Genomic DNA, 27,646 nt, shown 5'->3' with positions numbered 1-27,646 from the left:
TTATGTTTTAGAAAAGCATCGAGTCTTGAGTTAAAGACCCCGAGTGATCGGGAATTCCCGCTGTCCCATGGTTGGCTGCCCTCCCTATTTAAATATGATTCATTTTGTTGAAGGAACAACTGGGGGGCGCTGCTGGGCAACCCATCGGGTTGCATGTAATATGTTGTTAGCAAACGTACCATTTACCCTCCTGCCTCCCCTTCCCCTCTGCTAAGCCCCTGTGCCATGGTGCTGAGCCCACCTGACTGGCATACCTGGGCGCTAGCACCGTGGGTATATTCATGTGGCTAGTGTCTACAGTGTTGTATTCTCTGTGCAGACAGGGAGGAGCGCAAAGTCCCTTCCTCAAACTAGGCAGTCTAAGGCCTCCTGGTGCTGCTGCTCTGCAGGGCTGGGTTGTCTGGCGAAGTTTGTGTGCTTGGGTAAGAAAGTCCTGCTGATAAAGCCGCACTCGAAGCAGCGTAGACTCCACTGGGCTCCCTCGACTGGCTTCAAATTCTCATCCTTGTGCCCTCGAAGAGCCTTGTTGTGTGGGGTGTCTTCTCCCTTCGTCGCTCTGGCCCAGTGACGCAGGCGCAGGGGAATCTCCTGGCAAAGCCCTGGTCGAGTTCAGACATGACATTAGCTGGTAGAGCAGAGGCTGCCTGGGAGCCTTCCCAACCAGCCACTGCTTGTTCTGCCTCAGCTTGTAAAGGGGCTGCTGAAAGCAAAACGGCTACATCTCTAACGCACCAATGCAGGCGTGGCCTCTGCTCTCGAGGAGGGGATGAACCTTGCTGGCCTTGCGCTGAACCGAAAGCTTGTTGGCTGTCGGTGAGCTGGGCTGTGTGAAAAATGAACAAAGGAAAGCACAGGCCAAAGACTCGTCAAGGCCTGGGAGCTTGTGTTGGGGGCGTTCCAGGGGCTCGCGGCCTGTAGCAGATGGGTGCTCCATGGATGTCTGACTTACTGCTTGCTCTGTGTGAGAGCAGGGCCGGACTGGCCTGCAGAGGGTGGAGAGAGTTTTGGCAGGGAGGGAGCAATAAAATTACTCTTAAAACAGCTGACATGAAGAATCTGTTGGGGGAAGGATAAGCCCAGGACTGAGAACCAGGTATTCCGGAGTACTAATCCCAACTTTGCCACTGGTTTGCTCACTTAACCCCTGTGTGCCTTGGGGTCCCCTTCAGTGAAAGGAGGGGTGGGGGGTGTAGCATTGGGCTGATTCGTTTGGCCCTTGGGAGGGGAGAGGACGTGTATCATAAACAATATTGCTATGATTGATTAAAAAATTGTTGCTTCACCTTCCTGAGCAATAACCAGTTAAAACAAAGTAATAAAAGCTAAACAGAATTCTCCGGTGGGTAGATGGGCTAATCTATGCCGCCCTCCCAGACCTCGCTTTCAGGGAGGTCCCTTCCCTTAATACATATGGTGTAGGAGGGATTTCTCGTCTCTCGTATACTGCACTATCTCGCCTGGCTCCTAGCTTGCAGTGCTGAGAGAATAGAGCCCTCATTCTCCTGGAGTAGTGAATCTGCCTCCAGCTACACAGCAATTCTAGGCATTTGCAAAGCTCAGAGCAGACCATACTGCTCCGAGCTGGGTCGCCCAGGGCAGAGGGAAATCCATCATTCTGTCAGTTAGAACCCAGCTTTTTTCCAAGAGCCCTCTGTGTGCGTATGGAAGCTTTTTGCTGGCGCTCTCTCCTCCCCCGAGGTCAGTGCTGACTGACTGACTAATGTGATGCATGGCCCAGGTGCTCTTGGCTTGGGGCTCTTTCTTTTCTGACCTGTTGCAAAGCTCCCCTCTCTGCTATGAGCCCTGGAGTGAGAGCTCATTATAAGGAGCTCCTGGGTCTCTGGAGATCTGAATTAACACATGCGTGCATGCACAGCAGGATAGACTGAGACCTGCCAGGACCTTCCCGTCCTGGGTGGCCAAGTGTCAGACCCGAACCTGGTGATCATGTGAGCAAGAATGGCCCTCGTGAGGCATTGAATCCCAGTTATGTTCCATTAGCATCGGGGGTGATGGCTCATTCCTTTCTAAGTGTGTAACTCATCTGAGGCTCGAACCCAGACCCCAGGCCTGAACCTGGGGGAGCTTCAGATTCAATTCCAGACACTGGGGCTGCGAGCCTGTCTCTGTGTTGAACCGCAGGTATGTGTTCCTGTACTGTCTGTCTGTCTCTCTCTCTGAGCGTGTCTAGGGAATGTCTCTTGTGAGGTGAGGTCTGATATTTAGGACCATGAACTATTCCTGGGAGGAAAGTTCAGATGCTGAAGCTTAAGCCTCTCATCACCTCTCCCTGTTCACATGCTACTGGCTGTGATGTCTGATGGTGCCTGGCAGGCCACGTGGCTGTGCTGAGCTGGCTCTGTGCTTCGGGGCCTCTGAGATTTCCCTTCTCTCCTGGGCCAGGAGTTCTGGATTCCCACTTGGGGAAGCTTCCCTTCTCTGCGCCCTGTGGCAGGTGAGGTGTGTGCAGGAGAGGCAGACTCCAGGGACAGTAGTTCAGCAGGGAAAAGGAGAATTGCGGCTTAGCATGCTTCACGCTCCTCCCCAGCATTCTGCTGTTTCCTTTAAGCCCGTATAAAATCCCCTGTGACTGCACGCACATCCCCGTGTGACACGTCCTCATTCTGCGCGGAGACTTTGTGGGCTTGACGCCCAGGAGCTGCGCCTCCCTGGGGCTGAAACATAGAACGGCGCTTTAGAGTTACACTGTCCTGCTGGCCTCACCACCCGCATGGCTCCCTGCAGGCAGCTTCTAACAGCTCTGCTGGGAGTGGGTGGTTTTAGTTTTTTAAAGTCCCTTCTAAGGAAAGAGTCAATCTTGGTTCCCTAGTAGATTTCCTCCCATGTCTTAAGCGGAGCTTTCAGGCTGTCATGGTAGCGGATCTGCCTTAAAATTTGACACACATAGATGAAGAAATCAGTTCTGGTACAGTAGGCTGGCTGGGGCGTGATGCTTGAGACCAGGTGTGTGTCTGATGGAATGAGAGAAGAGTCATAGCCCTCTCTGGATGTTTATAGCTTGGTCTGCCCAAACTTGCCAGCCCCCCTCTCCCCAGGACACTTTGGCAGCTTGCTGAGAATCTAACAGCCTGGAGACTCTCCCAGCGACACCCACTACCACGAGTTGCCTGTTGGCTGAGTTTGCTAGTCAGTAGGTGGGAACATAGGTGTTTGGGGGGAGCAGACTTGGCTCTGCCTTGGTAGAATTTGGGCTTGTCTGCACAGGGTAACTGACCGGAATAGCTGTGATGGGATAAATGATTCCAGAATAGCGATGCTGGAATAGCTCCCTGTGTGGACCCTCTGTTCCAGAATAGAAGTCACTTTATTCCAGGGTAGTTACTCTGCTTTGGAAGCACACTAACTCTAGTTAAAAAAAAAAAAAAGTGACTTCTGTTCTGGAGCAAAGCGTCCACACGGAGAGCTATTCTACAATAGCTATTTTGGGCAGGTTCTTCATGTAGACAAGCCCTTGCTAGTCTCTGCAGCCTCATGCAGGGTAGTCACAGCCATGTGGGCCCAGCTCCTCCTGTTCTACCAGGTGTTTGTGAATCGCCCACTTAATCAGAAGTGGCCTTGGCTTTTGGACCAGATACTGTAGCCTAGTTAGTTTTTTTTCTTCCTGAGCTGAGCTTTGAGGAGGAGGTGCACTAGGGGAAGAGCTGATAACACTGATAGGAAAAGTCTCTAGACCACAGGACATTGAATAAGGGAGTGAGGTCCATTTACTAGAAAGCCATTGGTATGGGGAGAGGAGAGATCAATCCAGGGATGAGTAAGAAGTCCTATGAGACAAAAGAAGTGGCAAGCCAGCAGAAGGGCACTAGGGATCTTGGCTCATTCTGTCTCTCTTGGTGGGGGAGGGATAGCTCAGTGGTTTGAGCATTGGCCTGCTAAACTCAGGGTTGTGAGTTCAATCCTTGAGGGGGCCATTTAGGGACCTGGGGCAAAAATCTGTCTGGGGATTGGTACTGCTTTGAGCAGGGGGGTGGACTAGATGACCTCCTGAGGTCCCTTCGGACCCTGATATTCTATAAGAGCATCCCTGTACACAAACACACTTAGTCTGCTTCCTGTGACCCCACCGATCACCTGTTGGTGTGTTTGTTCTTGTCAGTTTTTTTGAGGACTTGGAGAAGCGGCACCAGGAAAATATACTGATCCCCGACATCAGCGACATTCTGGAGAATCACGTGTCGAACCGCTTCAACCCTTACGTCGTCTACTGCTCCAACGAAGTCTACCAGCAAAGGACGCTACAGAAGCTGCTGTGAGTGTTGCGGCAAGGCAGGGCTTTGGGGTCTGTAACTAGCCAGTAGTAATCCAGCCCTGGCTGAGCTACGCATGGCGACTTACCGGGGTTTTTGCACACCCGCCTGTGAGTCTCACAAGCTAATTCTCCTGTAGCTCAGATGTCTCCTTTGTCAAGGGAGCCATCTCTCTCCCCAGCCTGCAGTGTGCTCGCTGTTCAATGCTAGCTGTGGGGACGATGCTCTGCTAGTTGGGACAGCGACTGTGGGACCTACCTTCGGTTAGCAATAGCATGATTGTTTTGTGTGGGCAGAGGTGGTGTAACGAGGGGGGAAGAGAGGGAGTCTGAGAATGTCCTCGCTGCTCACAAATTATCGACATCCTGAGGGAAGTGCTCTCGGGGTGGATCTGGAGACTCGCGGATGTGGAGAGGCTCTGACCCCAGCCTGGAAGCGAGGACCTCTCGCTGGGCAGTCTGTGTTTTCCAAACAGTCATGCTTTCTCCGGCTCGTGCCAAGGTCACGTCATCCGTTGCGATGTCAGTACTGATGTAATCACCTGTGGGGAGGACTGGGTGTCTCTGGTGCCTTGCCTTAAGCTCCAAGGGGATTAATCCAGGCATTCTCTGAACCAAGCATGTGTCCCAGTTGCTAATGTTTCCCTGGGTGCTGTAACCAACTGTTAGAAACCCTGGAGAGCCCACGTCATGCCTGGGCCGGTAGCTTCTCTAGCGCATGAAGGGTCTGGAAAGCCCAAGCCTAATGGAGGATCCTTGTGTCCCATTTTAGAAACACGAATGCTATGTTTAAAGAGGCCTTGAAACACATTGAGAGGAAGCCAGAGTGTGGTGGCCTGCCCATGTGCTCCTTCCTCATCCTCCCCATGCAAAGAGTAACACGCCTCCCCCTGCTTATGGACGTAAGTAAGAGCCAGCAAGTGGAATTCCCTGGCACCTTTCAAAGGGGCCGAGTGCGTTGAACCCAGCGCGCCCTGCAGAGTACTTGAGACCCGCCTCCTGGCGGTCTTTGGCTGGCGTTGCATCTGTGCAAGGGAGGTTCAGTTCGGAAACTGACCTGAATCTTTCTCCAGAGCTTGAACTCCAGCCCAGAATGCTGATTGGTCCTATTCCCTACTTCCTTCAATGCACCGTCTGCTATGGAAGGACCCTGTGTGGCTTTTGATGTCTCTCATCCCTGTAGCTCTGCCCTGGTGCCTGCATTACTTTTTTCACAGTCTAATGCTGTTGCCCTGCCCCCGAGGGAGGAGGTGCAAAGGCCTTGGGCAGGAAATGGTCTGCAAAACTGAGACTGTTTAATGCCCCCCAAAGCACAGGGGGTGTGGCATCTAGGCCATGCAGTGGGGAAAGGCAGGAGCTCCCCGGTTTGGGCTAGCAGTGAAGTTCTGGAGAGAGCAGTCTTTGGAAGATTGACCCCATCTGTGCAATCCCTGAATCTAGCAACCCTCAAACGGGGTGCGTGGGGGAGGTGGGGAAGAGCCAGTTTTACTTTGCTCAAAACAGTTGGTTTCTGCAAAGGGACGAGAACCAGTTAATATCCTTGTTTTCTTTATGGCCCCCATGTAGCAGCTACAAGAAACACCAATAGAGGCCAAGTGGAGAAGATGCCTCCAAGTAGCACAATGGTCGCTTCTCCTGGCTTTGTTTATAATTCCCTCAGTGTTGCATGCATCCTGCCCTCCCTCACTTACATGTGCTAGTTATGAGCTCCCAGCTGGGAGAGGACCCGGGGTGTGCCACATCCTAGAACCTGCGCGGGGGAGAGAGCAAAGCAGTTTAAATTGACCTTTGTTTTGGAAGGATCCTCTAATGTTCTCTTCGACTTCTAGACGGTTTGTCAGAAAACCAACGTTTACAGCACAGTCTATGAAGCTGCCACTCAAGCCCTGAAAGCCATCAGCAAGGTGAGGCATCCCCTGCTTTGGAAGGAAGAAGCTGTATGTATTGTCCAATAGTAAACGGCAGGTGCTTTGTCTCGCTGCAAGACGACCCGTAGCGCTTACGTGATACACAGGAGACCTGATTCTTGGGGCTGCGAGGGCTTCACAAGTCAGCCACATGAGTCTTTACCCTTTTGTTGTTCTACACATCAGGAGGCATCTGATCCCCTCTGGCTGTACTTCAACACTATAAATCAAAGAATTAGCCACCTCTCTCCCCCTCTCCTCCTGCCCCAACACAGAATTGTGATCATTCCTGGCATTAGTATTACAGTAGCCTCTTCTGCCCACTGTATTCTGGCCTCTCTGAGCCAGTGATTGGGATGGGGGGACGCACGTGCATGATTTAAACACACTGAAGGGTAGCTGCCAGTGGAAGAGATGCCCCTAGCACTATAGTCTGACGTTACATACTGTCGAGAGGGCATGCTCTCTGCTGTAATTAACAACTCGTATCACATTCCCTATGGTCTATAAAGCAGTCGCCCTCCGAGAGCTACTGAAGCGGGACCTTCCACACACTGCGTCCCGGGATGGCTTTGAAGGGAGATGGACACAGCGCTGAAGTGCTCTGAGACGAGAAGGGGGCACAGCAGACTGCCTTGCTCCTGAACAGCTGATGGTCTCGGATTAAGAAGGATCTGGTGGCTGTGGAGGGACTTACAAGGATGCTCTAAGATATCCTGAAGTCCGATGGCAGTGGGGCCGAGGAGAGGAGGGAATAGTGAGTGGAGGGGGAAAGCGCATGCAGTGGAGAGTTTGACTCCATTGAAAGCATCCTAGTGTTGCTGAATCACATGGGCTGTAGGCTTGGGAGCAGAGGAGTGATCAGTCAAGCACCTGTAGCTGCTAGCTGTCCAGGACAGAGATGAGAGGCCAGCTGATTAGCGGGGATCCTAGTGTGCCGTGATATGACCAAAATTCTCCAATTAAAAAAATAAAAATCTGTTTTCCCGCAGTTAAAATGAAACCCTGAACTTTAGTTTCCCTAGCCACAATATCTATAGGTATTAGTGGAGCACAATGTTTTATTTGATATATTTACAATTTTTAAGCAAATTCTAAGCCTACCAGTGCCATTAGCCATTATACTAAAACGAATAGAATGATCCAGTCCCAGGGCAGCGTTTCTTTACAGTTGTCGATGGCCCTGCTGTTTCAGCCTTTGGTTTTTGTTTTTCATTCAGTTTAAGTTTAGCACTTTCCATGTGTTCTACAATTGTCCGCCTTTGAATGTAATCTACGGCCTGGCTGCATGCAGTACAGAACGGCACATTACCATCAACGTGAAATTTGTCCTTACCAAACTCAGTGACACAGTCGTCAGGGGTGATTTTTAAAGTTTTGGGCATCTTTTCATAACTTTAAATACTCACGTCTGGAGGCTGAAATGAAATTGGAGGTGCATTAAAACACGAACCCCTATTCACCATTGAGGAACCTCTATAGGTCGGAAGCAGTTTATTGGAGTATGTTTAGCTATGTAAATTTAAAGCGCCTTCGGAAATCAATCACAAGAGGGGGCGGTTACGTGCATTGAATAAGTGACATTGATCCTCTCAGTACACTTTAGTTAATGTTATTATTTTTTCACAAAATGCAAAAACTAAAAATTCTCTTTAAAATTGTAAAATCCACATTTTTCCATGGCAAATGGATTTCTAGGATCCCTGTTGATCAGGCATGTTTGCACCGTGAAGGGAGGGGCAGGAAGGGTGGCCAATGCCTGTTGTCACCCTTAAATTAGTTGAGTCCTAGGTAGTGTTGCCAGGAGCTGCGTGTTGAGGGCAGGGGGAGGGAATTGTATTTATTTTGCTTTCCAGACAAAGAGGAAGAAAAGGCTGGAAAATCTTGGTGAGAGTAGGCAAAAATGGCCCAGCACTGCAAGCCTGTCATGGCTCCAGTGGAAAAGAAGGTGCCTTAAAAAGGGGCAAATGAATTCCTCTTCCAAACTTTTAAATCTCTGGTGCCTATCTCCAACCCTCCCTCCTCACTTCATGCTTGAGTTTAGTGGCAGTGAAGAACTCCAGGATGCCCACGAAGTCGGAGGCTTCCCAGGAACAATTGCATCCACTGTGTAGAAAGAATTATCCTGATGCTCAGCTCGTGTTCTCTGTCTTTCTGCTTCCAGCTGGTTAAGAAATGCAATGAGGGAGCCCACACGATGGAGAGGACCGAGCAGATGTACACGCTTCAGAAACAGCTGGAGTTTGGAAAGATCAAGGTGAGGAGTCCTCTGACTTGGAAATGTGCCCTGGACTTCTCTTCTTATGCTTTGTAGTGATGGCAGCTGTTTCAATACTTGCCAGATTGGCAAAGTCATTTAGGCACCTAGCGAGATTTACTAAAATACCTGAGTGAGTTGGGCACCTAACTCATATTGAAAATTCGTCTGTCTCTTAAGAGTTAAATTGTTGCTGTCGTTTAAAACAAGAACTTTGGTTGATTTGAGTGAACAGTCTCCCTCAAAAGCTGTTTATCCAACTGTCTTTTGTACCACCGTTTAAAATGGAAGATGCAAAGTGTTAACGCCCAATATTGGATTTCTGTGCTTTTTGCCAAGAGCACTGTCAACCTAGTGGCACTCCGTACACACTGCCAGTCAGGAGATCAGAACAGAAGGGTGGGACTAATTCCTTTAAGAATTGCTGTGTATTTAAAAGCATTTCTTTTGAGGCCAATCCCCCTGGTGGGAGGAGAAGAGAAAGGAAGAGTTACTGTTGTCACTCTACATGGTCTCTTGTTCTACCAGGAAACTCCTTCAATACTAGCTAACTAGGGGCCAGATTTTCAAAATTGCTCAGTGCCCAAGTTAAGTCCAGTTTTTCCAAAGAGCCCAGCTCTCTGCACCTCCCCCAAATCGTGGCGCTCAACATCTGGCCTTAGAATGGCTGTGTAGTTCTCCATTGACAATGCAATAGGGGACCTTTGGTGATCACGTCACTCTTCTTTTACTGTTGCTATTAGGTCCCAAAATCAACTAAATTTCTTGTTCTGTTGCAGCCTTTCCCACTGATTTCGGCTTCCCGCTGGCTGCTGAAAAGAGGAGAGCTCTCCCTGTCCCATTCAGAAGACGCTAGTATCTTCCGCAAAGGCTTTGGCCGGACTAATTGCTACCTTTTTCTGTTTAATGACGTCCTGATCGTAACCAAGAAGAAAAGGTAAGGGAGGATATTTATGGTCTGTTTCTTGATGAATTCATAGGAAGAGACTTTTTCAGATGGTTTGACATTGACCTTTGCAATTGCCTCACCTGAAGCAGTCAGTAGCACTGAGGGTGCATTACCTAGAGGTAAGTTACTGTCTAATGAATGGCTCTGTGTATTTACAAAGCTAGAACCCTAGTGGACTAGGTGGTTCAGAAGAATGGCAGTGAGATGTGGAGCATTCGCACCTGTCAGCAGTTTGAATCCATTCCATAGTGAGTGCAGTTGGCCGTCTGACTGTGATTTGATGCCTGTGTAGTTAAGCAAGTTGGTGCCCTTGCTCCAGCTCCTACACAACGGGTGTCCTTATTTCAAAAAACTGAAACAAAACAAACCCCTCCCAGTTGGCACTTCCTAGGTGCTGCTGCTGTTAAGCCAGGGACTGAACAGGTCACTTCCCCCTCATGCTGAGATGTTTCCTCCGGGGTTGGGGCCCATTGCGAATAGAGCTGGGCAGATTTTTTTAGGCAAGTCTAAATGTTTCATTTCAGCCAGCTCGAAATACTTTAATGTTTCACTTCAAAACAGCGTTGTGTTTTGAAATTCAGCTAATTTAAAAAACACAAGTGGAAAAGCACCTGAAGACGACCCAAAACAAAAAACTGGGGAGGGGGAAAAATCATTTCAGGTTAAACAAAATGTTTAGTTTGACCTGAGACAAAGCAAATAAACAAAAAAAAAAATCATTTCGGGCCTAATGCAACTGAATATTTTTTTTCTGGATTTTTCAGTTCAGCCCCTGAACCAAAAAAAGTTTCAGAGTAGCGTCCTCCTGTTCTTTTTTTTGAACCAAAAAAAGTGATTCTCTCAGTAGGTTACTGGTTGGGGGTGAGGTGGGTAGAAACTTGTTCCTGTCCAGCTGGGTAAGAAGTGGCTCTACCCTCCAATGCTGTCATTTGAGCCTCTCTGATCAGTGTTAGAGGCAAAAAAGGGCAAGAAACGCACACAGTACAGGAAAGAAGTCATCTCTGTCCTTTTTATTAGTGAGTTAACCAAAGAGGAGGAGGAGGCGGCACATAGCCTTTGTCCAAGACACTCCTTAGCCTGCAGCTATGAAGCTCTCCCGTTAACAGAATGTTTAAAACTTTTGATCTTTGACCAAATCCTTTGCTTACAAGTCATCAAAGAGGAGCAGTTTAGGTACACAAATGAACCCCATTGTGATGGACCTTTTTCTGGAAACTATTGCCTCCAGCTATTCGGGAGCACTAACAATGGGCAGTGAAACCAGCCTGATGGAGCTGGCATCCACTGCTTTTTCTCAGGGGCCAGGTTGAGGAGGGGCTGTGTTGATCTTACTTAAAAAAAACCCTTCTCCCCCAAGATTTGAGCAGTGCATACAATGTCAAGAGTGAGAAAGGAGGAGGAAGACAATAGCCAGCCTTCGGAATTTAAAGTAGAAACCACCAAATCACAGCCCGGCAAAGCTAGTATGAAAACTTACCCGCCTGGGCACACCATTGACTTGGTCTCATGTGATATTTATAATACCGCAGTACCTAGAAGCCCTGGTCGTGGATCAGGACCCCATTCTGCTAGGCACTTTACAGGCACAAGAACAAGATAGTCCTTTCCCCAAAGACGTTACAGTCTAAAAGAAGATGGGGGGGGGGGGGAGGGAATTGAATATTTGGTTTGCCTGACCAAAAAATGGCACTTCCAAGAGAGCCCTCTGCAAGGCTGTATGTTTATCTAGCTATCTATGTCACTTCACAAAGCTCAATTCACCAAACGTAAGCACCTTTTCTCTGGTTGGTTCAGGTGCCATTTGTGCCAGGCTGGCACCACATAAAGAGGAATACCAGCCCTGCAACGTTGCTTCTTAAACAATTTTCTATGATTTGACTCCTTGGTTTCCTCTCACTCCCCCAGTTGGCACAGAGATCTGATTAAATTCTCTGCATCATAGAATATCAGGGTTGGAAGGGACCTCAGGAGGTTATCTTCTAGTCCAACCCCCTGCTCAAAGCAGGACTAATCCCCAGACAGATTTTTGCCCCAGATCCCTAAATGGCCCCCTCAAGGGTTGAACTCACAACCCTGGGTTTAGCAGGACAATGCTCAACCCACTGAGCTATCTCTTTTCCAAGCTGAACAGTTCCCCTGGATGTTTCTGTCTCTCCTGTTTGCTGGCCTTTAAAGTGTTTTGGGGTCCCTTTTGGGAATTGTCTGTTTCCATTTGGAATCCTGTTGCTGCTGTCTGCTGTGGAAAGGTGAGGATTGGATTTATATGGAAATAACACACCACAGTCTGTCGCTAGAGGAGTTAAAGTGAACTGTTGCTCCCAAGTAATTACTAACGTGCACATGCTGAGGAGATGAAATGCGAACTCTCTCTGGGTGGGGATCTCTCTGCAATTCTGCCCATCTCCATGGCTCTTTCAGCTCATTATGGACCATATGCACTCAAATGCTACAGCAGTTCCCATGGTGGCTTGAGAAATTCACCATCCCAGAAAGAGATCATGATTAAATGTTCAGTTGGCTACTGAACTCTGGGTTGCCAATAGCTAAAATCAAACCAGCCCCTGTCTCAAGCACTCTGCTATTGGCTCTAGGACATGGTGGATTGTGATAGTCTGTGTTACTGTAACGTGTCAAGGGCCTGATCCAGACTGGAACTGTACAGACCTAGTAACAGACAGCCACTGCACCAAAGAGATTACAGCCTAAACAAGGCAGAGTGAGAAATAAGTTGGCCCAGGTCATCCAGCAGGTTAGTGCCCTGTGCCCTGGATTATGCTGCCTCTCAACACGTAGGGCTAGTTCTCTGGAAACATCCGCTCAGTATGCAGCGCCAGTCAAAAAAAGCCAAAACAATGTTAGGAAGCTTTAGGAAAGGGAGAGAGAGATCAAATATATCATATTGCCACTGTATAAATCCATTGTACACCCACACCTTGAATACTGCATGCAGTTCTCATCACCCTGTCTCAAAACAGATGTATTAGAACTGGAAAAGGTACAGAAAAGGGCAACAAAAATGATTGGGGGTATGGAACAGCTTCCATGTGAGGAGAGGTTTAAAAAAAAAGGGGGGGGGGAACTGTTCAGCTTGGAAAAGAGATGACTAAGGGGGATAAGATAGAGGTCTGTGATATCATGAATGGTGTGGATAAGGTGGATAAGGAAGTGTTGTTATTTACCCCTTCACATAACACAAGAACCAGGGATCACCCAATGAAATGAACAGGCAGCAGGTTTAAAACAAACAAAAGGAAGTATTTCTTCACACAACGCGCAGTCAACCTGTGGAAGGCATTGCCAGGGGATGTTGTGAAGGCCAAAAGTATAACAGGGTTCAAAAAAGAATGAGAGAGGTTCATGGAGGACAGTTCCATCAATGGCTATTAGCTAAGATGGTCAGGAATGCAACACCTGCCAGACACTGGAAACGGACAACAGGGGTTGGATCATTCACGGATTTCCCTGTTCTGTCCATTCTCTCTGAAGCACCAGGCTCTGGTCACTGTCGGTAGACAGGATACTGGGCTCGATGGAACTTTGGTCTGAGCAAGTGTGGCCGTTCTTATGTTTTGAGGTCCAACCCCAGCCAGTAGCCAAGGTTGGATAGGGGACTGGTATCCGTGCAGCTTTGCTGGCATAATGGCCTCTGCCCTTGAGGCTTCTGCCCGCACAGCTACATTGGTCACGTATCGCACTTCATCAGCCCCTGCTGTGCCAGCAGATGTCTGTAGGGGAGCCCAACGGCTGCACAAACCACTTGGCCTTGATGGCAGGTGAGTTAATGAGCTAAGAAAAGGTCTGATGGAACAAGTAAGCTTTGTGTGTATCCTGGCGTTTGCTGGGCCCTGGTAAACCTTCGGGGAAGCCGCTTTCAAGACCACGTTCCCGTCCCTGGTGAGCGTGGCTCTGGAAGCGAGCAGCACGCCCAGCACTGGGAGGTTCTAACCCCACTGCGCTTTGTTGCCTCTAGTGAGGAGAGCTACACGGTTACAGACTATGCCAAGCTGGATCAGATAATGGTGGAGAAAATTGAAAGCCCCGAGGCTCCCTCGTCTCCCCCCGGGAAGCCAGGGTCAAGTGGCGGAACCCGGAGCCCGTGTAGCAGCCACTCGTTTCGAGTGATCATGAAGAGGAACAGCGAGGGGAAGGAGGAGACGGTTGTGCTGTCGGCGGACTCTCCGTGAGTGTCGCTCTGTGGGCTTCTTCCTAAAAATACAGAGGGGCTGTGAATTTTTTTTCCGGCATTATGGGTGGGTGTTTTAGTATGTGTTACGCCAGTGCCTGATTTTATAGCACATGAATAAATACATTAGAAAGGCCACCAAAACCACTCCTCCCCCATAGCACAGAAATCAGTTTTGCCTTAACTCTTCCCTATTTGTCTTCTGCAAATTGCTGAGCTCTGCAGAGAACGCAGTCGCTCACTCCTTTCCCAAGGTCTTCAGCATTGCTTGCCCCCGCCCCACCCCACCCCAGCCCTTTGGAATCTATAGACCATCAGCTGCCTCCTCCTTTTTGCTTTCTCTTTTATCCTTATCTACCTACCTTTCCCTTTACCCTCTGGCCATAAGTACTTTCCATTTGCTGCTGTTAAATCCTGTTCTGTCTTATGGAGGCTTGTCTTTCTCTTTCACTTCCTGCTGTTCTTAGGTCAAAATGGCTTTCTCTGGGAAGCCCCATTAGCTTGACCAGATCAGCCTTCATCCGTTCTACTTGATCCTGTTTCACAAGAAGTGACAGTTCTTTTGGGGATCCCCAAACTTTTGCCTCTGATCCTGGGTATATATTTCAGCCATCTCCACCATTTTATTGTCTCGCCTGATTTTTTTTCAATAATGTGTGACAAAGTCCTATAGATATAGGGTGACCAGATGTCCTGATTTTATAGGGGGACAGTCCCGATATTTGAGGCTTTTTCTTATATAGAAGCCTATTACCCCCCACCCTCTGTCCCAATTTTTCACACTTGCTGTCTGGTCACCCTATATAGATACTCAGCAAACTTTTATACTGCTTCTGCTTCAAAGCTGCATCTCTCCGTTCCCTCTGGTTTTCAGCCTGCAGAGAAGAAAGTCCAGACCCATTTCATAGAGATGAAATTATTTTGTTTAAAGTTGCGTCTTTCAGATGTTTGGTTCTTTTGGCAGAGGGTTGCTGGAATTTACCATGTGCAGGAGACCAGTATTTTTATCTTATCTACAGCCTGGCAGAACCCTTTGGTTATAATGTAAGGTATTTCCACACTTGTTAACTGCACATAATGAGGTCTTTAACTCTTGACAGGAGTGACCGGGCTCGCTGGATCACTGCTCTGATGCATAGAGAAAACAAAACAGATGACATGGCTAGAAAAGGAGGTAAAGCTTTATTGATAGTCATTAAGGTTTATTTTTAACATGTCTGTAGCTTGCACACTGATGTCTGTTAATTATTGTACGACTCTACGCAGTTAAGGACTGTAAAGATCTCCTTCCAAAGGTCAAAGTGTCTGGTTGGCAAGTTTGACTCCAGGGATTCCCTTGTGCTGTGGACGTGCATGTATTAAATATGAAAGGATCTAATTAATTCTCCTGTTGGGAGACCCATTCTAATCGTTTCGCATGTTCTGCTACCAGCATTTGCCTCCCATGAAGATATCAGACCTTTTACTCAGTAGCCGCAGTTAACTCTAAATCTGTCCCTTTACGATTCTGTCATTGGCTTGTGAGCTCCTTATAAAGGTGGGGCTGGATGCTAAATAAGGGAGAGGAAATGGTTCTAGTTGGAGGAGGAATGCTCTTCCCAATAGAATAAGGCCTTGGCTACACTTACCGGCAAGTTCGACGGCTGGAAATCGAACTTCCGGGTTCGACTTATCGCGTCTAGTCTGGACGCGATAAGTCGAACCCGGAAGTGCTCGCCGTCGACTGCGGTACTCCAGCTCGCCGAGAGGAGTACCGCGGAGTCGACGGGGGAGCCTGCCTGCCGAGTGTGGACCAAGGTAAGTTTCAACTAATTCGAAATAAGGTACTTCGAACTTCAGCTACGTTATTCACATAGCTGAAGTTGCGTACCTTAGTTCGAATTAGGGGGGGTAGTGTAGACCAAGCCTTAGAGACTTTTGCTCCCTCTGCTGGCTCAGCCTTGGCAGCTGCTAACTCGCATGGTCCCGTGACTCCAAAATCAGTTCATGTCTGGGAAGACACCAGGAAGTGAACAAAAATGTCATGTTAATTCCAAGCTCTGCAGAAGTGGAAGAAGGGGGGATAGCTGCCAAATGAACAGCTCAAAGCTGATCAAATAGAAATAAAGCTTTCTCCAACTTCCGTTTAGCCCCAACGACTCTGTGCACTGTCTGTGGAGCTCGTCATCCAGATGGTGGCAATTTAATGTATTTGATTGTTATGAATCTAGCATTGCCAGCCCCAAGTGTTGAAAAGTTATGTCAGGGCCCCAAGCAAATCATGAGACTGTCGTAAAGATCATGGGATTTAAAAAAAATAAATAAATGCTGAGGGCGGGGGGTTTCGCCACTTCTTGGTTTCTGAATTTTTAGTGTTAACTCGGATCCTGTTTTTAGGCTTTTCTCCACAACCACAAGGGCTAATAACTTTTTAAATGAAAACTGAGAGTCTCTGCTAATCACATGACTCCAGGAGCTGGGGCTTTCAGATCCCCCTTCCATCTCCCACCCTCCAGGTATTGCGACACTTGTGATAAAATTGTGAGAGTTGGCAGCATTGCGAATCACCTTCCCAAAGACCCATAGCTCTGAACAGCCTGGGTAACAAACTCTCCACCAGCTCAAATCGAAGAGAAGTCGTGTCCAAAGCTTTGCCAGTAAGAGCAAAGGGTAGGACTAGAGCCACTGGAAATGGATACAATTTTGTTCAGCTGATTTGGTTTGTGCCACCTCCTGCCCACTCTGTTGCTTTGCTTTGAGATTTGTGATCAAATGACCCTAAAACCCAAACTTGCCACGTTTTTGCCTGGTTTGGGGTCAAAACCATCAGGTTCCACAGGGCTCCTCCCCAGTGTTCTGCCTACATCCGCTGTAAGCGTCACAGATATTACTAGGCCTTTCTCTGTAATTGTTTAGCTATAGTGCAGTGGCACCTTCTAGGCGACATCCATGCTTGGAGCTGGTGGTGCGATTTCCCCTGCTTGCGTACCAGCATGCACACCGCTCTCCCCGTGCTCGTGTGAGTCCCACCGGTCAAGGCAGAGCTAGCTAAGCCATGCTGAGTATTTACTCTCCTGAAACCTCTGGGTTTGTACTCGGTGCAGCTCAGCTGTGCCTCTCCTGCCACCGGGGCTGCAGTGCTGACTTCTCCTCCCCTAGCTCGCTGAGAGCTAGCGCCTGTAGGTGGGCAGGGGAATCACCCCCTGGCTCGCAGTGAGACGTGGACCTTGCCCCGAGAGCTTGCAGCCGAGCCCAGACGGCACAGCTCTGGACGGAGAAGTGGGCAGGGCGCAGGTGCAGAGCGGAGTAGGAGGCACTTCTAGCAGGCGTGGGTGTACTCAGGGATTGGAGCAGAGCGTTAGGCTGCCCCAAGGGCTGGGGAACAGTGCAAGGGAGGTTGTGAAGTGGAGACCGGGTTGGGGAGCCCACAGGGAAGGGTGTGTGGGAGGAACAAGAGCAGAGATGTGGGTGTGGTGAGCAGCATCTTGAAGTTGGCACCTGAGTGCTTAGCTTGAGTGGTTGTGGGGCCATCCCTGGAACCTAAATCTGCTCTGGACTTGCACATCTGCCATGGGCCATAATCCCAGTCGCTCGGGTGGCACCTGCATCTCTGCATCGTTTTACAGCTCTCCTTGCATGAGCAAAGGCCATCTGTCTTGGGCCTCCCATCACTTAGAAGCCTGCAGTGATGCAGCAGGGCCTGTCCGGTCTGTGACCTGCCCTCTCCCTTCTGCCTGTGACTGTCGCTCTGAGTGTTTGGCTGTCGGGTTCATCTGGCATTTTGTCCAGTCACGCTGCGCTTTGCATTTCATTCAGTCTCCCCTTTCTCTCTCTCTCCCCCGACTAGAGCTGAGACAGGTGGAGATAATCAGGGCCTACTTGGCTAAACAGACGGATGAGATTTCCCTGCAGCAGGCGGATGTCGTCTTGGTCCTTGGTGAGGAGGATGGTAAGTGATTTGGCGAGACTGAGGTAACGAGCAGAAGGGGGAAGAGTGGTCTGGAAGTTAGAGCAGGGGACTTGGAGCCAGGACTCCTGAGTGCTGGGAAGGGAGTGTGATCTAGGGGGAGATGGGAGCCTAACCTGTGCTCTGAAAAGGTGCCTCCTACTTTTTGGAGCAGGTTTCCCTGGGCTCAGGTCCTGATGCTGCCGTAACACCATTTGACCTTCCCTTCACCACGTCGGTCGCACGGGGAGAATGGCTCCCCCGTGGAGGTGTTGTGGGAAGTGCTTTGAGGGCCAGGGATGGCAGATGCTGCCGAGTTACCCAGTGAATGTGCCAGGACTATATAGGAGCTGTCTGGAGCAGCAGCCTGACGTCCACGTGAATCCATAGCACGCTGTCATTTGGAGTCATGACTAGAGCTGGTCAGAAACTTTCTGATGAAACCGTTTCATTTTGGGTTGGATGCTCTGTGGTGGACGCCCAGGCAGGGCTCTGTTGGACAGCTGGGCAGACTGCTGGGAAGTCCAGGCTCCAGAACTCCAGGGCATCTCCACGTGTGGGGAACTCCAGGGTCCCTGCTATGGGAGCTGGGAGCCTGGAAGCGTGCATCCAGGCCCTGGGCAGTTCATGACTGGCTGGTGTCCTGGAGCAGTGGGGTTGGAGCAGACTGTGTGTGTTCACTGTCTAGGTGTTCTCTTTTCCCGTCTGACCGAAAGCTTCACTCCCTCTCTTAGGCTGGTACTTGGGCGAGAGGCTGCGAGACGGCGAGAGAGGCTGGTTTCCCCAGTCGTGCGCTCAGCCCATCACCAACCGCAATGCTGTGGAGAGCAACGTCCGCCGCATGGAGCGGCTGCGGATAGAGACGGACGTGTGAGTCCCAGGCCCCGGGGGACGTTCTTTCTCTGGAGTGAGCCAGTTAAGGCCACGAGCTGCAGCCCTGCAAGCTGGCTGGACCCATAGACCATTGAGGAGAGTAAAGTCTGTGGTCCGGACCCGCCAATGCCCTCAGTGTGTCTCCCATGCAGCTGATCTTCGGAGCAAACTCCATTTCCCTTCCTTTTGAGAAAACGCTTTCTAGAGGAACAAACTTGACTCAGACCTGAGCGCTTTGTGCAGAGAGAGGCACTGTGTAACCTCTTTGCATGCACTCAGGATGTGTCATCTTCTTGCCAAAGACTTCAGCAATCCTAGGAGCTACTTCACATCGTCTGATCTGCCCCGGCCCCTCATACACAGCTGGATGGTTTTCTAATATCAACTGGAATTTGCTGCAAGGAATTTAAAGCCACGGCTTCTTGCTTTGAGATCCAACCCAGAGACTTCCCTGAAATATTCACATGTGGAGCTGGGACTTTAGTTAGAGATTTCAGTTTGTGTGCTGCTGTCTCCAATTCACCTTTATTCTCTCTCTGCCATCACCTATTGCTATTAGTCCTGGGGCGAGCACTTGTCGGGGATCCTAGCTGAACACGCAGCAGTTCAGTTACAGGGCTTCTTTGCAGCCGCCGTATTGCGGGGAGCATGTCCAGGTGTGGTTTTGATAAATGTGTATCTATAAAATGGATATTTTTCCTTGTTACTGATTTGAATAGTCTGTCCTCGTTTTCAGCAGCCTTTGGCTCTGCGTCGGCTGGCGTGTGGGGGAGGGCTCTGTTGATGAAGTGACCTGAGCCACTGGAAGTCTGAGCTTCATACGAACCAGGGACGGCTGCTTATGTGATTCTGCGCCCATGCAGAGGGTGACTCCTTCACAGCTGGGGGCTTGGGGACGAAGGGGGGTGGGCAGCGAGTGCTCTCCAGCGTTCTTAACACTAACTATAAGCGTAGGAGAAACTACCCAGTGCTCTGTGTGCACCCTGCACAAGAGGTTTGGGATTTGTCCTGCAGGGTGTTTCTAAGTTTGAAAAGGCCGGCTGAGTCTCAGACAGTGCGGCGTGGTCACCAAGACAGCATTGAGTCTCCAGGCTTCACGTTCCTGGGGTCTCGGAGGAGGCTGAGGCTATGCCAATGCCAGGTACGAACCCTGCATGCCAGATTCTTCCCCACGGAAGCGACCTGTTGTCAGGTGGATTTTCAGCCAGCATCAGTCGTGGGCTGGATGTTCCGGGAGGAGGATGCATTTTCCGAGAGTCCAGGAGGCTTCAAGGCCATTTCAGTCAGGCTGCAGCAAGGTTAGAACGAAGAGTGCCCGGAAGCCAGCTTTGTGATCCTTTTTTCAGAGTAGCAGCCGTGTTAGTCTGTATCCGCAAAAAGAAGAACAGGAGTACTTGTGGCACCTTAGAGACTAACAAATTTATTAGAGCATAAGCTTTCGTGGACTTACAGCCCACTTCTTCGGATGCATATAGAATGGAACATATATTGAGGAGATATATATACACACATACAGAGAGCATAAACAGGTGGGAGTTGTCTTACCAACTCTGAGAGGCCAATTAATTAAGAGAGAAAAACCTTTTGAAGTGATAATCAAGATAGCCCAGTACAGACAGTTAAGAAGTGTGAGAATACTTACAAGGGGAGATAGATTCAATGTTTGTAATGGCTCAGCCATTCCCAGTCCTTATTCAAACCGGAGTTGATTGTGTCTAGTTTGCATATCAATTCTAGCTCAGCAGTCTCTCTTTGGAGTCTGTTTTTGAAGTTTTTCTGTTGTAATATAGCCACCCGCAGGTCTGTCACTGAATGACCAGACAGGTTAAAGTGTTCTCCCACTGGTTTTTGAGTATTTTGATTCCTGATGTCATATTTGTGTCCATTAATTCTTTTGCGTAGAGACTGTCCGGTTTGGCCAATGTACATGGCAGAGGGGCATTGCTGGCACATGATGGCATATATCACATTGGTAGATGTGCAGGTGAACGAGCCCCTGATGGTGTGGCTGATGTGATTAGGTCCTATGATGATGTCACTTGAATAGATATGTGGACAGAGTTGGCATCGGGGTTTGTTACAAGGATAGGTTCCTGGGTTAGTGGTTTTGTTCAGTGATGTGTGGTTGCTGGTGAGTATTTGGTTTAGGTTGGGGGGTTGTCTGTAAGCATTCTATATGCATCCAAAGAAGTGGGCTGTAGTCCACGAAAGCTTATGCTCTAATAAATTTGTTAGTCTCTAAGGTGCCACAAGTACTCCTGTTCTTCTTTGTGATCCTGTGACTGCAGGTCAGGCTCGAAGATGTAGGGGCCTTTGGGGTGGATTAATTTTATCCCTTGCAATCTTTCTGGTTCCCTCCCTTTCATCCCAACCCCATCAACTCCCTGAGTAAATGCTAAGGAGAGGGTGACGGGGAAGGAAAGAATTAACGAGTGAGGGAAAAACTGGAACTAGCCAGCGGCCTGGGGACAGGGCAAACAGCTGTAATGGGAATTCCCTCTGGCAAGTGCTGCTGCCCCAGCAAATCTGTCGTAACCTGTAGCTGCTCCGCTTCCCTTCAGAGGTACCAACTTGGCTGTGCGGCCACCAGCGTTTCTCATACTGAGCATGCTGTGAGCCAAGCCCACCAAAGAGCTCTCGAGAGCTGGGAACAGAGGCAGCTTTTCAAACCCACCTGCGGCCTCTGTCTGTGGCTGGGAATGGGTTCATTACTGAGTCAGGCTCACTCAAATTTATTTCTCCCTCTATTTCCACCCCCCCCCCCCCCCCCCCAAAGTGTTTCATGGAAATGTCGTCTCAGCCAGCACTGTGGCTGATCCAGACTGCCTGGAGGATGTGAATAGTTTGGGGTCGCTGGAGGATTGTGCCATGTAATCTTTGTATTTTAGCACCTGGCTTTAATAAGGCCGAGTGCGCAGTATTTACGGCGCTGGTTACTGTGTTCTGTCTGGGAGCCTGGATTCCAGGAAAACCCAGGGCAGGCTTAGAGAGGTGCGAAGGATGCCTGAATTCCCCTTTGAATGCTGCTCTGTGCCTCCCCCCCCCCCCCCCCCCCCCGAGTGCGCCCGGCAGACGGCTTTAATGTGTGAGAAAACAGCCGAGATTCGCTGTGCTCAGAACCGCTGGCCATACGGTATTTCTCCAGGAAGCACAGCGAGGCTATTGGCAGAACAGAGTCCACGAGGGCGTTGGGAACTGAAGCCGATACATTAAGGAAACCTTGACTATTGTGAGGGGCGCTGGCACCTGGGGGGACATTGCAGGGTTAAAAGGTTTTCACCTCCACAGCCCCAGAACTGGAGTCCTTCAGGCTTGGAGTCTGTCACCTAAAGCACCTGGAATCACTATTGCCACCAATGATTAGGATGCATCATTTATACGCTTGGCACTATGTCCTCTCCAAGGTTCCTCTCCTCTCTGTCCGTCCCCTCACAACTCGCCAATGGGAAACAACTTGCAAGTATCAGAGTAGCAGCCGTGTTAGTCTGTATCCGCAAAAAGAACAGGAGTACTTGTGGCACCTTAGAGACTAACAAATTTATTAGAGCATAAGCTTTCGTGGACTACAGCCCCCTTCTTCGGATGCATATCTTTTTGCGGATACAGACTAACACGGCTGCTACTCTGAAACATATCTTGCTTTGTTTTCTAATATGGCTTCTTTTTACAAACACAGCGAAGGGGAGGAAAGGGCTGAGATGCAGGAGTGTCTGAGCCAGTGACCTTTCTTTATAGGTCTGGATGAGGGGCATGGGTTGACCAGGAAGAAACTTGTCCATGACCTCCCGCCCCAGGAACGGCTTTGGGAGTTGGAATTCTTAGGAACGAAAGCCTTTGTAACCAGTTCGTGTAACAGATCGTCCCTAACTCTGCAGAGAGCAGTGAGCATCCCATTGGGCAGCTCACCCTGCTCTGCCATTTCCAGCACTTTTGTTGAGTGAAGCTTTTTACATGAAGGAATCTTCCCCCCCCCCCCCCTCCTCCCCCGATCATCCCCCATGCATCAGTTTTACTTACGGAAAGAATTAAAGCTTTGGCTCCCCCTCTCTTCCTTCCAGTTCTCTGGTCTCCCCAAATGTTTTTTTTTTTCTTGCTTGCTTTAGTAGGAAAATGTGTTTGAAATTACTCTGGCCTCCATGCTGGGGGGAACAGACACGCACTGCAGACAGGACAGTGTTTCACGCCCAGCATGGCTGTGAGCCTGTTCTAATATTCCACGCCATTATAAGTACGGCCTGCTGCTTGGATTTGCTGGCTGGACATAAATGACCTGAATGCCAAGCTCTAAGACTGCTGCCGTGTGTGTGGGGCGGGGGGTAGGGGGGGGAGAGATTGTGTCTGTCGTCTGCTTTGTCCATGAAATGTGCGATGCAGCTGGAGGCTCCAATCTGGAATTCCACCACCTTGAGCCTGTAATTGTTTCTTACCCAGATGACGTGAACACTGCTGTATATTGTATGCAGCAAATATTTAAGCCAATAAACTTCCTGATTTGTTATGAGCGGTGGTCGTGGGGGGGGAGGCGGTTGCTGGTTCTGTGTCACTGGAGCTACTCAGCGGGAAGTCTGGCTGATACAATAAGATAAGTTATCTGGAGGGATTGTGTAGAACATCACACAGTCAAAGGAATATGTAGCCATTCAGGCAAGCTAGACTGGCAGCCTGCATGCATCCTTCAGAAATGTCAAAGGGGGGAAAACTCCAGGCGTGGGTAGTTCTTCCAGAGAGCAATAGAAATGGGAGTTAGAAAACCTGTGCAAAGTGGTTACTTGTCCCCTTTTGGGGGGTTTCCATGCAGCGAAGGAGGCTTTTGCTTTCCAGGTGGGGCAGTCATTGCATTGCTGTGGAGGAGGCCTGGCTTGATGCTGGCAGGAGCAGCTGACTTCCCATGGCAAAGCTGTAAGGTAAGACTTGCTTGTCATTTGTGGGGCTAAACCTGCTGTGTCTTGGGGGTCAGGGTCACGTCAGCTCTTTGTTCAGGTGCAGGCAGAGAGTGACTGTCATTTATGGTGGCTCTGTGGGGAGCGGGCTGCCAGGTGTCCACATCCCAAACACCATGCTCAGCACTGGTGCCTCCCTTCCATGGCAGCCCGGGGACGGAAGTAAGTTTAGCCTGGCACCGCTTGGCTCCTCCACGTCCAAGGTGAGGCGTGTTAGCCGGGCACCGGCACTGCCGCTGCCTCTTCACTCCCTGTTCTGCGGGTCCTCCCTCCTGCTGCTCTCAGGAGTACACCGGCATCCTCGGAGGAGTTGGTGTGGCTGAGCCTGCCAGGTTTCATTCTTTGTCACTCACCTTGCTTTACCCTGCAGCGCGTCTCGTGGCCCCGTCAGCACCTGTCCATGGGCGTCAGTGACTTGGTGGATAACTGTTCTCAGCTACAGGCAGGCTCTGTCGCGTTGCCTGGCTGGAGGGTGAGTTTTAAACCCGTTCCCTAACGAACGCTGCTATTGGTTTTTGTTTTGGTTTCTTTTAAGGTGAAGTCGGATCCCAAAGTGAAAAAGCCTGACTGCTTTAGGAGCGTTCTGCTCAGGCGGGGCCAAAATGGCTCCTTCCCACCACTGCAGTATTGAGTCCGATTTGTTTGCAGTGCTAAGGGTGGGTGATGTGGGTCAGTCCTAAGTCTGTGGAACAGACCAACTCAGGAATACACCTGACCTGTTCTCTGTTTTTCTTGCAGGGACAAATTAGAGACAGACAATGAGAGTGTTGGGGAGACTGTGTTTGTGGTTCGAGTGGGATCTAGGAGATCTGGATTTGATTTGCGGCTCTGCTGCGGATTCCTGCATGACCTGGGGTAAGTCTCCTCAATTTTCTGAGCCTCTGGTTGTCCGTTTGCAAAGTGGGGATGATCCTTACCTCATAGGGAGTTGTGAAGTGCTTTGAGACCCTGAGATAGATAGCGCTATAGAACTGTCCTTCATGCTAAACTCTCCTCCAATTAATATTAGGGCTGTCAATTAATCACAGTTAATGCATGTGGTTAATGCAAAACAAATAATTGATTTTTAAAAATATTTGCACCATAAAAAAGATAAAACAAAAGAAATGTGGGAGGTGAATTGAAAAATACTAAGTCCACTCAGTCCTCCTTATTCAGGCAATCACTAAGCCAAACAAGTTTGTTTACATTTACGGGAGATGATGCTGCCTACTTATTTACAACGTCACCTGAAAGTGAGAACAACCCTTTGCATGGCACTGGTGTAGCCGACGTTGCAAGATATTGACGTGCCAGGTATGCTAACCGTTCCTATGCCCCTTCGCGCTTTGACTTGTAGGTGCTAAAGTTTTACGTTGTTTTGTTTTTGAGTGTAGTTATGTTAAAAAAATTTCTATATTTGTAAATGTCACTTTCACGCTAGAGAGATTGCACGACAGTACTTGTATGAGGGGAATTGAAAAATACTATTTTTTTGTTTTTACAGTGCAAATTTTTGTAATCAAAACCAATAATATAAAGTGAGCACTGTAGTCTGTGTTGTAATGGAAATCAATATATTTGAAAATGTAGAAAAAATCCAAAAATATTTATAATCAAGTAAGATTAAAACTGCGATTAAGCTCAACTATTTTTAAATCTTGTGATTAATTGCAATTATTTTTTTAATCATTGGACAGCCTTAATTAACATGGTCACTAGGTGGCAGCCTAAGCTTCAGAAACGCAAGCGCTTAGTGCTGGATTGCGATGGGAGTTGTTTGAATAAGGCACAGCTCACTGTATTACCGTAGGACCTGGTCATGGAGCAGGACCCCATTGTGCTGGGTGCTGTCCAAAGGTGATTTTATATTTAACAACAGCCGAGCCCTTGAATCAGGAATCTCAGCCATAGGAGTGACAAACCAAGTGTCTGAATTAAGCTTCGTTAGTGATCCAAGACACGCACCCTGGGCATGGGGAATGGACAGTGTGGAGCCACAAAGGGGAGGGCTGCTATTTGAATGCATGGGATCTGTGCTGCTGCTGGCCTCTCAAACTGTCTGAATTCTGCCTTATTCTTTTTGATGTCCCATCCCAACTGGGTCCGTGACTGCGCTTTGATGGTTAGAATTCTATAGCACCATAGAAACGTGGGGCTGGACGGGACCTTGAGAGGTCCTCGAGTCCAGCCCCCTGCACAGAGGCAAGACCAAGTAAACCTCGACCGTCCCTGGCAGGTGTTTATCCAACCTGTTCTTAAAAATCTCCAGGGCTGTTGGGGATTCCACAACCTCCCTTGGAAGTTTTCCCCAATATCTAACCTCAATCTCCCTTGCTGCAGGTTAAGCCTGTTACTTCTGGTCTTACCTTCAGTGGCCATGGCGAACAGTTGATCACTGTCCTCTTTATAAAGGCCCTTACAGTATTGGAAGACTGTTATCAGTCGTCCCCTCCCCCACTTCTGTTTTCTTTTCTCAAGACTAACTCTGCCCCGTTTTTTAACCTTTCCTCAGAGGTCAGGTTTTCAGAGATCACTTTTGTTGCTCTCCTCTGGACTTTCTCCAATTCGTCCCCATCTTTCCTAATGTGTGGGGCCCAGAATTGGACATAGTGCTGCCTCACCAGTGCTACATGTAGAACAGGACAATTGCCTCCCATGTGACACTCCTGTTAATACATCCCCCGAAGATTAGCTTTTGTCACTACTGCATCACCATGTTGACCCACTCTAACCCCAGCTCCTTTTGAGCAGCACTACCACCTCGCCAAGCATTCCCCAGCGTGTCGTTTGCATTTGATTTTTCCCCCCCACTTTTTAAGTGAAGTACTTTGCACTTGTCTTTATTGAATTTCATTTTGTTGATTTCAGATCAATTCTCCAGTTTGTCAAGGTCATTTTGAATTCTAACCCCATCCTCCAAAGTGCTAGTAATCTCTTCCAGCTTGGTGTGGCTTGCCAATTTTATAAGCATCCTCTCCACTCCAAGTCCTTAATGAAAATCCACTAGTGCGGGATGCCCCAGCTTGACAGCAAACCTTTGATAACTACTCTGAGCGGAGTCTTACAATCTCCTGGGCACCTACCTTATCGTAATTCCAGCTCCCCTGTAACTCTAAATGCACCCCTTGCAATGCTGCTGAGCCCGAGAGATGTGTCTAGTCTGTGGTGCTAGCTGGAAGGCAGCTTTGCCTTAGCTAAGCAATGAGAGGTGGGTAAGAGAAGCAGTGGAGATGGATGTGTCATAAACAGCCACTGATTCTCAGTCCTATGCTGAACTGAGAAAATTCTCGTTCCGTCACACAACCTGTGTCCCCGTAGCTCTAGAATCAGGGTAATAGTGACCCATCTTCGTCAAGTGCTGGGTGCTCCACAGCTGAAGTGTTCAGTGTGTGCAAGTTGTGTGCCCGTTATAAAGGGTCAGATCGCCCGTTAAAACTAAATCACAGCAACTCTGTGCTCGAATTGGCATTGTGCACTCACGGAGTGCTTTGGCTTCTGGCAGGTAATGAATACAAGATGTTAAAATAATAGTATTTTGTGGATTTCACATGAAATTCAAAACTCAGCATGCCCGGACTGTTGTTCTGGCACACGATGTATGATGATAGTCTCAGGAACCAAACAAAATAGCTAAGTGTTATCTGCCCTCCAGGTCCACACAACAGCGATACTAACTCCGCACACTGTGCTGAATGGAAGTCAGGAAACAAATGTTTTGCTTCTTGCTAGTTTTGACATAGGACAACAGATTTATCTTTCTCAGGACGGTGAAAGGCTCCAGCTTAGTCTCCCAAGAGAATGGAAAGCTGCAAATCTGATTAAGAAATGGGATATTAAGTTCCTCATTTCCAGTCTAATACAGTTGTCCATTAGTTGTGGCTTGACTCAGAGGATTGACTTTGGTTTTTAACAGTAAAATGCCTCTGGGAGTGGATTAGCTCAGTCTGGTATGAAGTACTGGAGCCAGTGAAGAGTGTCCTTGTCTTAGCAGTGATACCATTTTCTCTTAGTGTGGGCCTGACTCTGCTTTCCCAGAGCTTTGCTTGGAAACAACGTTCAGGTGCATGTCAATCCTCTGCTGCTTAGGCCAGGGCTCTCAACTTTTATTTACACTGTGTCAGTTAGCGACTAGCCCCAAACATTCCAGGAATTGCTGCCTGCTTTTCAAATATTTCAAAACCCCTTTTGAAATAGCGCAACATAAGAATGGCCTCCGTGGGTCAGACCAACGGTCCATCTTGTCCAGTTTCCAGTCTTCCCAGAGGGGCCGATGCCAGCAGTCCCAGCTGCTAGCACTCAGAGGTTTCAGGACCCCTAGACCATGGGTGACTAAGTAGCCATGGATAGACCGATCCTTGATATG

At 48.9% G+C, this 27,646-nt stretch overlaps 1 protein-coding gene across 1 annotated transcript in view; it reads left to right on the top strand.

The window, feature by feature from the left end:
• Positions 1–19,071, top strand: part of ARHGEF16 (Rho guanine nucleotide exchange factor 16) — a 38,232-nt gene extending 19,161 nt beyond the window's left edge. The window contains exons 7-15 of the mRNA XM_065575158.1: positions 4,118–4,270; positions 5,040–5,169; positions 6,097–6,171; positions 8,339–8,431; positions 9,211–9,368; positions 13,351–13,560; positions 14,664–14,737; positions 17,390–17,491; positions 18,223–19,071. Of these exons, the coding sequence (XP_065431230.1) occupies positions 4,118–4,270; positions 5,040–5,169; positions 6,097–6,171; positions 8,339–8,431; positions 9,211–9,368; positions 13,351–13,560; positions 14,664–14,737; positions 17,390–17,491; positions 18,223–18,362 (1,135 nt within the window). The 3' untranslated portion in view covers positions 18,363–19,071. The remainder of the gene's footprint in view (positions 1–4,117; positions 4,271–5,039; positions 5,170–6,096; positions 6,172–8,338; positions 8,432–9,210; positions 9,369–13,350; positions 13,561–14,663; positions 14,738–17,389; positions 17,492–18,222) is intronic.
• The last annotated feature ends 8,575 nt before the right edge of the window (positions 19,072–27,646 follow it).

This window comes from Chrysemys picta, chromosome 21 (genome assembly GCF_011386835.1).
Source record: "Chrysemys picta bellii isolate R12L10 chromosome 21, ASM1138683v2, whole genome shotgun sequence".
NCBI lineage: Eukaryota > Metazoa > Chordata > Testudines > Emydidae > Chrysemys > Chrysemys picta.
The sequence above is the reverse complement of the archived record's forward strand: the minus strand, read 5'-3'. Positions and strand labels throughout refer to the sequence as shown.